The sequence below is a fragment of the Lepidochelys kempii genome, chromosome 2 (genome assembly GCF_965140265.1).
Source record: "Lepidochelys kempii isolate rLepKem1 chromosome 2, rLepKem1.hap2, whole genome shotgun sequence".
In the NCBI taxonomy this organism is placed as follows: domain Eukaryota; kingdom Metazoa; phylum Chordata; order Testudines; family Cheloniidae; genus Lepidochelys; species Lepidochelys kempii.
In genome coordinates, this window is record NC_133257.1 from 271,539,609 (window position 1) to 271,553,850 (window position 14,242).

At 43.6% G+C, this 14,242-nt stretch overlaps 1 protein-coding gene across 22 annotated transcripts in view; it reads left to right on the forward strand.

Moving 5' to 3' along the window:
- Window positions 1-14,242, forward strand: part of SMARCD3 (SWI/SNF related BAF chromatin remodeling complex subunit D3) — a 213,751-nt gene that overhangs the window by 138,570 nt on the left and 60,939 nt on the right. For 21 of the 22 annotated variants that reach the window (XR_012157682.1, XM_073335002.1, XM_073335004.1 and 18 more), the window contains one exon: window positions 3,329-3,451. The exons of the other annotated variant lie outside the window; for it this stretch is intronic. Coding sequence is in view for 20 of the 21 variants with exons in the window: in XM_073335002.1 (XP_073191103.1) it covers window positions 3,329-3,451 (123 nt within the window). In the remaining variant the exon portion in view is untranslated. The remainder of the gene's footprint in view (window positions 1-3,328; window positions 3,452-14,242) is intronic. 22 annotated transcript variants of the gene reach the window in all.

Genomic DNA, 14,242 nt, shown 5'->3' on the forward strand with positions numbered 1-14,242 from the left:
TGGTAGACACAATGCAAGAGGTACCAGGCATTGCTCCCACTATCAGACGCAGAGGTGGAGGATTAACTCAGGATGTCCCAGACCCTAGCCCTTCTCTGATATTGGATATAATGTTGAGGGGCTGAAAGAGAGGGTCAGTTCCAATTCTAAAATGATAGATTCTAAACCCAGAAGGAACCACTGTGATCCTCTAATCTGTCCTCCTGCATAACACAGGCCATAGAATTTCCATAAAATAATTCCTCTTTGAACTAGAACATATATTTTGGAAAAACATCCAGTCTTGATTTAAGCCCACATGATATGGGCTTATGAAGTCAGGCACCTGTATCATAGAATCGTAGGAGTGGAAGGGACCTCGATAGATTATCTAGTCCAGTCCCCTGCACTCATGGGAAGACTAAGTATTATCTAGACCATCCATGACAGGTGTTTGTCTAACCTGCTCTTAAAAATCTCCAATGATGGCGATTCCACAATCTCCCTAGGCAATTTATTCCAGTATTTAACCACCTTGACAGGAAGTTTTTCCTAATGTCCAACCTAAACCACCTTTGCTGCAATTTAAGTCTATTGCATCTTGTCCTATCCTCAGCGCGTAGGCAACTGGTAACTGCCGATGGGGGAGGCACAATGGCAGCTTCCCCCCTCGCCACCACAGTCACAGTCAACTTCCCAGTGGCTGCCAAGGCACCTTCCAGCAACACCCTCTTGACCACAGCTGCCCAGAGCCCCACTCCTTCCCTTTGCTCCTGGTCCCTGCTGCCTTCTCCGGACCCTCAATCCCCCTGGCGTGGCCTATGCCTCAGAGATTAAGGAGAATAGTATTTTTCTTCTTCCTTGTAACAACCTTTTATGTGCTTGAAAACTGTTATCATGTCCCCTGTCATTCTTCTCTTCTCCAGACTAAACAAACCCTGTTTTTTTCAATCTTCCCTCATAGATCATTTTGTATTCTCTAAAGCACTTGCAACCCCTCCCAGCTTGGTATCATCCACAGACTTTATTAGTGTACTTTTCATGTCATTATCTAAACCATTGATGAGGCTCCTGGGTGTTCCCAGTGCAGTGTGTGCTGCTGCTGTGGTGGAGTGGGTGTGGCTCATCAGAATGTTCATGTTCAGTTACTATTTACATGTTGCTAACATTTTCCTGAAGAATGTCAGATAAGAGAAATGACAATTTTAAGTAGTCTGTATCACAGCTAAACATGAATGGAGCTTAATGGGACAAAGAAAAGGTACTTCTCTGGCTCCAGGCCTTATTAGCAAGTCATGAGGCTCTGCCACACATCATATACAGTGCAAGGGAATGAATTAGGGGGACTCAGGGCTCAGCCCCAACCAAACAATGGCACAGGATGGATGAGGGGATGCCAGGGTTTGTGCAACATATGACTTGAATGGTTGAATTAATGAGTGTTCTCCTACATTGCAAGACCTGGAATGATGAGCTGGCCTGGAACTAGAGGAATGGCAGAAATAAAGATTTGGGCAGGGTTAGTGGCACAGTCCAGTCTTTGTTATGGTATTTCTGTAACAGCAACTGATTGGAGGCCTGACAGGAGTTACTTCCTGTGAAATGAACCTGTTTGTACCAGATATGCTGTATGCTGAAACACCTGTCAGAAAGTGTAGTAATGTATAATCTTTGGCCTGGTAGTAATGCCTTCTAGGCCCATGCTATCCATTTCCCATGTATCTGTGTGATATACTAAATCCAAACTGTATAACCCAGATTATAAACAGTAACAGGTGGCAAATATTGGCCAAGTTACCTTTACTGCTGTAGTACAGAAATATTTTAGCTGTTAAATATTTTTGCTGCTTAGTTGAGAACTGGAGTGAGTATTAGAAATGGACAAGAAGACTCAAGAGAGACTAAACTAGGAATTGTTTACTTGTGGCACCTTAGAGACTAACCAATTTATTTGAGCATAAGCTTTCGTGAGCTACAGCTCACTTCATTGGATGCAACTGTAGTTCACGAAAGCTTATGCTCAAATAAATTGGTTAGTCTCTAAGGTGCCACAAGTACTCCTTTTCTTTTTGCGAATACAGACTAACACGGCTGCTACTCTGAAACCTAGGAATTGTTTGTAATCCATTTCTTCTTTGGGCTTGTCTGCACATGGAGTTGTTCCTGAATAATTGTTCCTAATTTACTCCATGTCTGGACTCACTTATTCAAGTGTTTTGTTTAACCCAACTGGTCAGGCACAGTTAATCAGGAACATCTCCAAGTCTTAAAATGCTACCTGCCTCACAATTATCCACAGATCAGGTATTGCCAGGAGTAGATAGTCTGTGTCCACGCTCTAAGAGTATTTCTATACTGGGAAAATACATCACATTAGAAAATGTGCTGACTAATGTGATGTTAAACACAACTTAACATCTAGTATAGGAAGGGCTAGTCAAGTTTAAAAACAAATTTGCTGGTCATGGTTAATCATAGGGTCCACTGAACAAATTTTAAAACCCGACTCATCCTTGTCTGCACTAGGTGCTAAGTCATGTTTAACAGCATGTTAGCTTACACGTTTTCTGGTGCTGCATTTTCCCAGTGTAGAACACATCCCAGGAGGAAAATCATATGCCTATGGAACCAGGTTCTTCTTATCAAGTGGGGACATTGGGTGTGGGGTGTTGCATACCCCATCAGCTCCCTGGAGTCCCCTGTGCAGTAGCATGGAATGGGGACCATATGGATGCAGGGAGGGAGGAACTGCTACAAAGGTTCTGCTGAAGGATATGTGGAACCAGCTCCAGTCGTCGGCTCTGCAGCCTAAGGGGAGGACCCTGCCAAGCATCCAGCTCACTTGTTCAAATCTCTCTTTTCTCTTTTTCTGTGTCCCTCTTTCTTGTCTCCCTCTCTTCATGCCCTACTCCTTGCCAGCTCCTCTTAGAGCTTTTCTAGATTAGGAAAAGATATGTTTTTAAAAAGTGTGTTAGCCAGTATAGCTAGCCATAATATAAGCAGGACAAGTTGCATGTTAACACTTGTTAGCTGGTCATATTAAAGACTCTGGAGGAGTCTGGGGTTCATCTCAGCTGGCTAACACCTTAACCTACAACTTGCCCGGTGTATACTAGGGTTTTAAAAAGTGTAAGGTAACACAGTTGTTTTTAAAAGTGCCTTTCCTCTAGTGTAGAGAGACCCTAGTTTAAACAAAGACAAATCTAAAATGCTTTGTATTGCCTAGAGACAATCACTTCTGCTAAGCAAACCCTCTCTCTAAGGTCTGGACAGATATAAGTATTACTGTTCCTGGAATATGATGAATTCCTTGCCTCCAGTGTTTGGATATTCCCTGCTTCCTCCTCAGATCCGGGAGTTGGTTCCTGAGTCCCAGGCCTACATGGACCTGTTAGCCTTTGAACGCAAACTGGACCAGACCATTATGAGGAAGCGGGTGGACATCCAGGAAGCCCTGAAGAGACCAATGAAGGTATGACATGGGAAATGGTACTATTGGTTGAATCAGGAAAAACATCCTAAGTGTGATGTATTGGGCTGTGGAGCCATCTCACTCAAGAACTAGTGGAAGCTCCATTGATAGGCTGACCGAGGCGCTTAAGAATACATGGCGGGGAAACACCCTTCCTTGGAGGAGGACAAATTTGAATGACTCAGTTCAGTAGTTCTCACCCATCTCTAATTTATGAGTCTTTACTATAGGAAATAATCCTCTCTTTCATTTACAAATATTATTCTTTGAGGTTTTTAAGAAAAAAGAAGAGGAAAAGGAGATAAGACAGTAGAGGTCTATTTAGCACATTAAATATACTGTTAAGAGTTCAGTTTAAGACTGGATTAAAAAGGAAATAAAATAATGAGAAATGTTAGTCAGAAAATAAATAATCTTGTAGGCCCTGATCCTGCAAAAACTTAAACACATACTTAGTGCCACATTGGACTACTCATGTGAGCAAAGTTAAGCATGTGGAAAATTGTTTGCAGGATCGGATGCAAAGACAAGGTGGTTCTCCAAATCCTCAGGCACCACTCTTGTATTATGTGTTGTTTTTTCCTGCATTTGCCAGGTCACTGTGTTCATTATATAATTCTGCAGTGCTTAATTTGCTTGCTGATTTCCAGCTCCATAGGGTACTTCTTTTGGCCAGTGCAGATGCTGTTTGTCCATATCTTGTTCAGATTCCAAATCTCTTAGTATGAAGATTCTTGCATCTGTAGGTCTGTCATGATGTAAAATCATTATTATTATCTCATTATAATATGTCCAGAGGCCGAACTGTGATCAATGCTAGGCACTGTGTAGACACATTATAAATTTTTTTATACAATTTAAATACCTGAGGGAGACAAAAGGTGGGTAAAAAGAAGTACTATTATTCCTATTTTAAAAATGGGAAATGAGACAGATTAAATGACTAAGGCCTGATCTACCCATAAATCTTAGGTCAACCTAGCTACGTTGCTCAGGGCTGTGAAAAAATCCACCCCCTGTGCAACGTAGTTAGGTCAGTCTGATCCCCACTGTAGATGCATTTAGGTCAACAGAAGAATTCTGTGAACTAGCTACTTCCTCTTGGAGAGGTGAATTACCTATGTGAATGGAAAACTCCCTTCCAACAATGTAAGACGCATCTGTGCCACTGTAGCCTAGACATACCCTTGCACAGAGTCACACAAGAAATCTGTGGCAAAGCCAAGAATTGAGCCTAGTTCTCCTGGCCCACCCTTCCTCACATCATCCATGAAACATTTAGCAATATTGACAGTTAATGTGAAGCCCAGTGATGACAGTTTAACAGCTCTCAGTGCTGTTGTTTCAGGATCTTTGCAGATTTAGCAAGGCAACATTTTATTGGTTTACAAGTTTATGGGCAGTAAGGTTTTAAGATTCTTTGCACATAGTGGGCTAGATGTCAGTTAGTGTAAATTAGCATAGCTTCATTGACATCAACGAAGCTATGCCATTTTACACCAGGACATGACCCCATTTAAAAAAAAATGAAAGTATAGATACTCTTTGAAAAATATGCTATAAAGGGTGGATTTTGTGGCAAATTCCTCAACCATGAAACTGAGAAATACTGAAAGCTTTCTAGCAGAACTTTATAGGATCTGAAATGGGAAAGTACATAAAAACTAGAACTCCGCGGTTTCAGCAAACATTCTGTTAATTCCTGTTTGCTCATGTAGTTGCAGTTAGATTTCATTTCGAAAGAATAATCAGGTAGGTAGGTAGGTTTCTAATCTACCTCCAAACTCATGAATGATTGCTCAAATGCAACAGTCATGAAATTCAAAATCTGTCAAAACAAAACTGAGGCCAGCCATTTTTGCCTGGTTTAGAGTATTCTTATTTATTTATTTATACATACTATTCCTGGAGCACTGGTGACTGCTATAGTGAAGGGTGTCCCCGCATTTCCATCCTAAATGCTGCTCTGAGTCACTTGTAACCCTGAAATATTCAGCATAGAAGCTGCCATTTTCCAGACCTTGTCTGCCTGAAGATGAATTATTTAGAAGTTTTAGGGGAAATGGTTCAAACATTTTTGAATGAGTGGAGACTGGAAAACAAACACTTACTCCATTAAAAAAATGCTTTGGTCTTTGTGAGCAGCTGTAGTGCTGAAAAAATGGCAGCTGTGGGGGTAGCTCAAATGGCAGGGGCAAGGCCTTGGGTTGGGGATGGGGGAATGCAAGCATTGAGCCACCTGCCAGCTTACTCTACTGTTGGCAGAAACCCCAATCAGCTGTTGCCTTCTCCAGCCCTGATCCTGTTTCCTGTCATCTCTTTTTCTGTCTCTTGCTCTCTCTGCATTAGTGCATTACTATACCATGTCCATCACCATGGTGTCAACAGTGCCTCATCTTGCAGGTCAACATTCATAGAATCATAGAATATCAGGGTTGGAAGGGACCCCAGAAGGTCATCTAGTCCAACCCCCTGCTCGAAGCAGGACCAATTCCCAGTTAAATCATCCCAGCCAGGGCTTTGTCAAGCCTGACCTTAAAAACCTCTAAGGAAGGAGATTCTACCACCTCCCTAGGTAACACATTCCAGTGTTTCACCACCCTCTTAGTGAAAAAGTTTTTCCTAATATCCAATCTAAACCTCCCCCACTGCAACTTGAGACCATTACTCCTCGTTCTGTCATCTGCTACCATTGAGAACAGTCTAGAGCCATCCTCTTTGGAACCCCCTTTCAGGTAGTTGAAAGCAGCTATCAAATCCCCCCTCATTCTTCTCTTCTGCAGGCTAAACAATCCCAGCTCCCTCAGCCTCTCCTCATAACTCATGTGTTCCAGACCCCTAATCATTTTTGTTGCCCTTCGCTGGACTCTCTCCAATTTATCCACATCCTTCTTGAAGTGTGGGGCCCAAAACTGGACACAGTACTCCAGATGAGGCCTCACCAATGTCGAATAGAGGGGAACGATCACGTCCCTCGATCTGCTCGCTATGCCCCTACTTATACATCCCAAAATGCCATTGGCCTTCTTGGCAACAAGGACACACTGCTGACTCATATCCAGCTTCTCGTCCACTGTCACCCCTAGGTCCTTTTCCGCAGAACTGCTGCCTAGCCATTCGGTCCCTAGTCTGTAGCTGTGCATTGGGTTCTTCAGTCCTAAGTGCAGGACCCTGCACTTATCCTTATTGAACCTCATCAGATTTCTTTTGGCCCAATCCTCCAATTTGTCTAGGTCCTTCTGTATCCTATCCCTCCCCTCCAGCGTATCTACCACTCCTCCCAGTTTAGTATCATCCGCAAATTTGCTGAGAGTGCAATCCACACCATCCTCCAGATCATTTATGAAGATATTGAACAAAACCGGCCCCAGGACCGACCCTTGGGGTACTCCACTTGATACCGGCTGCCAACTAGACATGGAGCCATTGATCACTACCCGTTGAGCCCGACAATCTAGCCAGCTTTCTACCCACCTTATAGTGCATTCATCCAGCCCATACTTCCTTAACTTGCTGACAAGAATACTGTGGGAGACCGTGTCAAAAGCTTTGCTAAAGTCAAGAAACAATACATCCACTGCTTTCCCTTCATCCACAGAACCAGTAATCTCATCATAAAAGGCGATTAGATTAGTCAGGCATGACCTTCCCTTGGTGAATCCATGCTGGCTGTTCCTGATCACTTTCCTCTCATGCAAGTGCTTCAGGATTGATTCTTTGAGGACCTGCTCCATGATTTTTCCAGGGACTGAGGTGAGGCTGACTGGCCTGTAGTTCCCAGGATCCTCCTTCTTCCCTTTTTTAAAGATTGGCACTACATTAGCCTTTTTCCAGTCATCCGGGACTTCCCCGGTTCGCCACGAGTTTTCAAAGATAACGGCCAATGGCTCTGCAATCACAGCCGCCAATTCCTTCAGCACTCTCGGATGCAACTCGTCCGGCCCCATGGACTTGTGCACGTCCAGATTTTCTAAATAGTCCCTAACCACCTCTATCTCCACAGAGGGCTGGCCATCTCTTCCCCATTTTGTGATGCCCAGCGCAGCAGTCTGGAAGGCCACTTCTGTTTTAGTTCTTTTGTAAACAACCAGTATAGCTGTCACAGGGCCTTAGGCCTCCGGGTGCATGTGTGCCTTCTACCATGCCTATAATAACCAGGGCTGGATTTCCCATTAGGCACAGTAGGCATGTGTCTAGGGGCGCCTTACCTCTCTAAAACTGCGTGCAACAGGGAGGTCAACTGTAGGCGGGAGGGCATTGAAGGTGCTGTGCCTAGGGGTGTGTAACCTGTAAATGCAGCCCTGTTAATAGCCCTCGTGACAAAGTTCCTGCTCTACCTTGGTGGGTCTTGCGCTTATTGGCAGATTTGCTCACCTTGGAGCTTCACGGCAGCCCTCAGCTTGGCCGTTTTTCTGAACCCACAGTCCAGGTTGACTCCTCCTGTGTCTGACCAGGAGTTGGGAGGATTTGGCTGGAACCCGGGCCCGCCCTCTACTCTGGGTTCCACCCCAGGGCCCTGTGGAATGCAGCTGTCTAGAGTGCCTCCTGGAACAGCTGTGCAACAGCTACAACTCCCTGGGCTACTTCCCCATGGCCTCCTCCCAACACCTTCTTTATCCTCACCATAGGACCTTCCTCCTGGTGTCTGATAATGCTTGTACACCTCAGTCCTCCAACAGTCCGCGTTCTCACTCTCAGCTCCTAGTGCCTCTTGCTCCCAGCTCCTCACACGCACACCACAAACTGAAGTGAGCTCCTTTTTAAAACCCAGGTGCCCTGATTAGCCTGCCTTAATTGATTCTAGCAGCTTCTTGATTGGCTGCAGGTGTTCTAATCAGCCTGTCAGTCTTAATTGTCTCCAGAAGGTTCCTGATTGTTCTGGAACCTTCCTTGTTACCTTACCCAAGGAAAAGGGACCTACGTAACCTGGGGCTAATATATCTGCCTTCTATTTCTCTCCTATAGCCATCTGGCCCGACCCTGTTACATCCTTTAAAAGTGGGAGCTGTAGTTGCAGTTCTGTGAGTAGGGGAGCCTATGGGCCAACAGGAAGCCATATAGAAGGTTTTCTGCCTCCTACACAGGGACAGTGGGCATGAGAGACACAGGGTCAGGGAAGTTCTAGTGTGGGTCTTTACATAGCAGGCAGGAAGGGTATGGCCTCTTCTGTCCCAGCCGGTGGGAACTGGAGAAGACTTGGTGCTGTGGAGGCAGAGGGAGGGTGTGCATGTTAGTACCAGTATTTTGAGTTTAGTTGCTCTTCTTTTAAAGTAAAGTTAGCCCTGAGCAAAGGAGAAGGTGGTTGATGGGATCTTTATTCCACTTTCATGGTTGGTATGGAGGTGATGTCCATGTCATAAATCCCAGTCATGTGAGAAATAAATGTATCATTCATCTTTGCCCACTTCAACTGTCCTCTGCCCATCACTCCATCTCCCCAGGACATGTTTTAACACTCCATACTGCTGAACATCTTCAAACAACCGCCATTTAAAAAACAAACAAAATCTCAACTGGACAGTGAAATGTTTCTTTCAGACCTTCTCCTTGAGATGTGGAGTTCCCCTCACAAAATTGTGTACGGCTGAGGGTCAGGACAGGAAGATCCAGTCCTTAAGTGGTGCTGGATTTTCTGTACATACAAATTTGCTGATTTTAAAGACAAGTATATCAAGCAGTCTTGTGGAGTTAGAAATTAGAGCTCTATTCCATTGAAAAGAAGATATTCCCAGCTTCTCAGTGGAACATATAGCACTTACTTCCTACTCTGGAACTTCCCAGGGGTAAAAAACTCTAGCGTCATGGCTCTTTTAGGTACAGAAAAGCAAATAATGTGTAGAGATTTTTAAAGGCTTCATCTGAGTCCTTCTGAGGTTCAAGTATTGGGCCCAATTCTATACCTATTGAAGTAAAAAATGCAGTATCAGGGCCATGGGTGTTTTTGGCTACACAATCAGAAGAATACAAAAGTAGTCCTCATAAATATATGCATCTTAGGAAGGTGCAAGAAACCCTAGTAGATGGCTATGGGATAAGTTTCTTCCTAACTGTCAATAGTCAGAGTTGGCTTATGGTCTGAAACAGAAGGGTTTAATATTCCTTCCAAAACTCTTGTTTGTTTAAAAATATATTTATGGGTATAATTCTGGATATTCTTTGTATTCATATGAATGTCTTCGCCCTTTTTCTGTCTGGCTAAGCTCTTGGCCTCAGTACCAAAAGCATAACAAGATCCAATGGCTGCAAGTTGAAGCTAGACAAATTCAGACTGGAAATAATGTGCAGATTTTTAAGAGTGAGAGAAATTTACCATTGGAACAATTTGTCTAGGGATGTAGTTGACTTTCCATTACTTGAAATCTTCAAGTCAAGATCAGTTATCTTTCTGAGATATGCTCTTGTTCAACCAGAGATTCTGGCCTATCTTGTACATCAGGTCAGGCTAGATGATTATAATGGTCCCTTCAGGTAGTAAAAGCTGCATATCTTTTAATCTATATCATGTGGCAATGAATTCTACAGACTAATCGTACATTGTATAATATACTTGAAAAAATATTTCCTTTTGTCACTTTTGAGTCTGCTGCCTTTCAGCTTCATTGAATGTCACTTATTCTTGCATTATGGACTGGGAGTTTCTGGTCTCCCTGTCTACCTTCTAGATTCATAGTCTCTGGGGCCAGAAGGGACCATTATGACGGGGTGCTGGAACAATTTGTATTGTCTTTTTCAGAGTCACAGCATCCCAGGATAGAGTCCCCTATTGTGTAAATATGGTCTGCATTCATTGTAGGCCATTTTCTAGACTATTATTTTATGTATTTTTATTTTATGTGTGCTAGAACAGGGGTTCTCACAAGAAAATTTTTGGTGGCCTCAGAATGGGGCCATCAACTCTTGCTGCTGGCCGCTCTGACAATTTTTCCTAAAATTCTTAATTAACTTTAAGAAAAACAAATAAATACACACATATAAGTGTCCAAATCATTATAATTTATTTATGTATTTTTTTCAGACTCAATAATAAGAGTAATGTACAGTTGTCTCTATTCTTTACTGGACCTAAACAGAATAGAAACACAGACAAGGTGCTTCACACATTCTTGTTTTTTTGTTGTTTCTTTTGGTTTTTGGTTGTTATTTTTTTTTAAGACTTGCTAGCTAGTAAGTCTGCTGCTGTGAAAAGTAATATTTGTATGTTTGTTAGTATCACTTTTCACAGCAGACTTACTCAGCCCTGGATGTGGAGGTGGGTTAGGAGACAATGGGGGCCAGAGATGATGAGGGGATAGATGGGGGACTGGGGAGGCGGTGGGGGTCAGGGGCAATGTGTGGTGGTAGTGAGCCAAGGGCTGGCATCCAGGGCCAGAGGCCACCACCCTAGGGCTGAAGCCTGACCCTCACTGCCCCCGGAAAAGTGTGGAACTGACTGGCTGCCTGCTCCGCTGGCATTTGTGGCTCTGGAGGGGGCAGAGCCCACTGCTTTGTCCCCCCTTCAGTCATTGCGCAGGAGTCTGTGGCCACAAGAAAAGCCCCTGGTGGCTGCATTTGAGAAACACTATGCTAGAAGTCTAAATACTAAGGTGGGTGAGCTAGAGGAGTGCCTGGCATTAAATGAGAATATTGATATAATAGGAATTGCAGAAACTTGATGGAATAAGGATAATCAATGGAACATGGTAATACCAGGGTACAAAATATATAGGAATGACTGAATAGGTCATGCTGGTTGGGGAGTGGCATTATGTGTGGAAAAAAATATAGAGTCAAAGTAAAAATATTAAATGAATCAAGCCATACCATAGAATCTGTATGGATAAAAATTCCACGCTTGAACAATAAAAGTATAGCAGTAGGAATATACTACCAACCACGTGACCTGGATGGTGATAGTGATTGTGAAATGCACAGGGACAGTACAGAGGCTACAAAGGCAAAAAATCCAATAATAAATGGGGATTTCAACCTGTGTTCCCTGTAATCTGTGCGTTTGGGCAGCCGTGCAGGAGAGATTCAATTGCCACGCAGCTGATTAGCAGAGCGCGCATAGCCGGCAGCATGTGCTCAAGTGCCCTGACCCCCACGTTGCTCCATCCTGCAGCTGCTCTTGGGACCCTCCTGCTGGCTGTGCAGCATGGGGTGTGTGTGGAGGGGGTAGGGTGCTGATGTCAGGGTTTCCCCCTCCCCCCGCCCTTGTAGCCCATCTCCACAGAGCAGGGCAGAGGGGACAGCCTGGCTCAGGAGGACTGAGAGCTGCAGTCTGAATGGTGAAGGGCTGAGTCCCTTTCTTAAAGAGACAGTGCACTCTTTCTGAGATTTCCCCAGCAGCCAGCTCACGCACGTCTCTGTGTGTGTGTCTCTCACACTCACACTCTCTGTCACTGTCACTCTCCTCCCTTCCCTCTGCCCATGTACCCCATCTCCACATAAATGAACACAATATGTTGAGGAAAAGTCAACATGGCTTTTGAAAAGGAAATCATGGCTCAGCAATTTGTTAGAATTCTTTGAGGATGCCAACCAGCATTTGGACAAAGGTGATGGAGTGGATATAGTGTACTTGGACTTTCAGAAAGCCTTTGACAGGTCCCACACTAAAGCCTCTTAAGTAAAGTAGGCTGTCATGGTGTCAAGGTTCCTCCCCCACTCTGAACTCTAGGGTACAGATGTGGGGACCTGCATGAAAAACCTCCTAAGCTTATCTTTACCAGCTTAGGTCAAAACTTCCCCAAAGTACAAAATATTCCACCCATTGTCCTTGGATTGGCCGCTACCACCACCAAACTAATACTGGTTACTGAGGAAGAGCTGTTTGGACGCGTCTTTCCCCCCAAAATACTTCCCAAAACCTTGCACCCCACTTCCTGGACAAGGTTTGGTAAAAAGCCTCACCAATTTGCCTAGGTTTCTACAGACCCAGACCCTTGGATCTTAAGAACAATGAACAATCCTCCCAACACTTGCACCCCCCCTTTCCTGGTAAATGTTGGATAAAAAGCCTCACCAGTTTGCATAGGTGACCACAGACCCAAACCCTTGGATCTGAGAACAATGAAAAAGCATTCAGTTTTCTTACAAGAAGACTTTTAATAAAAATAGAAGTAAATAGAAATAAAGAAATCCCACCTGTAAAATCGGGATGGTAGATATCTTACAGGGTAATTAGATTCAGAAACATAGAGAACCCCTCTAGGCAGAACGTTAAGTTACAAAAAAGATACACAGACAGAAATAGTTATTCTATTCAGCACAATTCTTTTCTCAGCCATTTAAAGAAATCATAATCTAACACATACCTAGCTAGATTACTTACTAAAAGTTCTAAGACTCCATTCCTGGTCTATCCCCGGCAGAAACCAGCATATAGACAGACACACAGACCCTTTGTTTCTCTCCCTCCTCCCAGCTTTTGAAAGTATCTTGTCTCCTCATTGGTCATTTTGGTCAGGTGCCAGCGAGGTTACCTTTAGCTTCTTAACCCTTTACAGGTGAGAGGAGCTTTTCCCTGGCCAGGAGGGATTTCAAAGGGGTTTACCCTTCCCTGTATATTTATGACACATGGGATAAGAGGGAAGGTCCTCTTATGGATCAGTAACTGGTTAAAAGGTAGGAAACAAAGAGTAGGGATAAACAGTCAGTTTTCACAATGGAGAGAGGAAAATAGCAGGGGTCCTCCAAGGATTCATAAATTATCTGGAAAAAAGGATAAACAGTAAGGTCGCAGAATTTGCAGATGATACAAAATTACTCAAGATAGTTAAGTCCAAAGCTGACTGCGAAGAGTTAGAACTGGATTTCACTAAACTGGGTGACTAAACTGGCAGGTGAAATTTGATGTTGATAAATGTTAAGTAACACACATTGGAAAAAATCATCCCAACAATACATACAAAATGACGGGGTCTAAATTAGCTGTTACCACGCAAGAAAAGATCTTGGAGTCATCATGGATAATTCCCTGAAAACATCCACTCAATGTGCAGCAGCATCAATAAAGTGAACAGAATGTTAGGAACCATTAGGAAAGGGAGAGGTAATCAGACAGAAAATATCATAATGTCACTACATTAATCCATGGTATGTCACACCTTGAATACTGTGTGCAGTTCTGGTTGCCTCATCTCAAAAAAGATGTATTAGAATGGAAAAAGGTGCTGAGAAGGGCAACAAAAATGATTAGGGGTCTGGGACAGCTTCCATATGAGGAGAGATTAAAAAGACTGAGACTGTTCATCTTAGAAATGAGATGACTAAGGGGAGATATGAGAGAGGTCTATAAAATCATGAATGGTGTGGAGAAAGTGTATAGGGAATGTTACTTACCCCTTCACCTAACACAGGAGCTAGGTGTCACCTGATAAATTAATAAACAGCAGGCTTAAAATGAACAAAAGGAGAACAGTGCACAGTCAAGCTGTGGAACTCGTTGCTATGGGATATTGTGAAGGCCAAAAATATAACTGGATTAAAAAAAATAATTAGGTGAGTTCATGGAGGATAGTTCCATCAAGGGCTGTTAGCCAAGATGGTCAGGAACACAACCCCATGCTCTGTGTGTCCCTGAACCTCCAACTGCAAAAAACTTGGACAGGACAACGGGTGATGTATCACTTGAAATCATCCTGTTCTATTAGAATCATAGAATAACAGAGTTGGAAGGGACCTCTGGAGGCCATCTAGTCCAACCTCCTGCCCAGAGCAGAACCAGTCCCAACTAAATCATCCCAGCCAGGGCTTTGTCAAGCCTGACCTTAAAAACTTCTAAGGAAGGGGATTCCACCACCTCCCTAG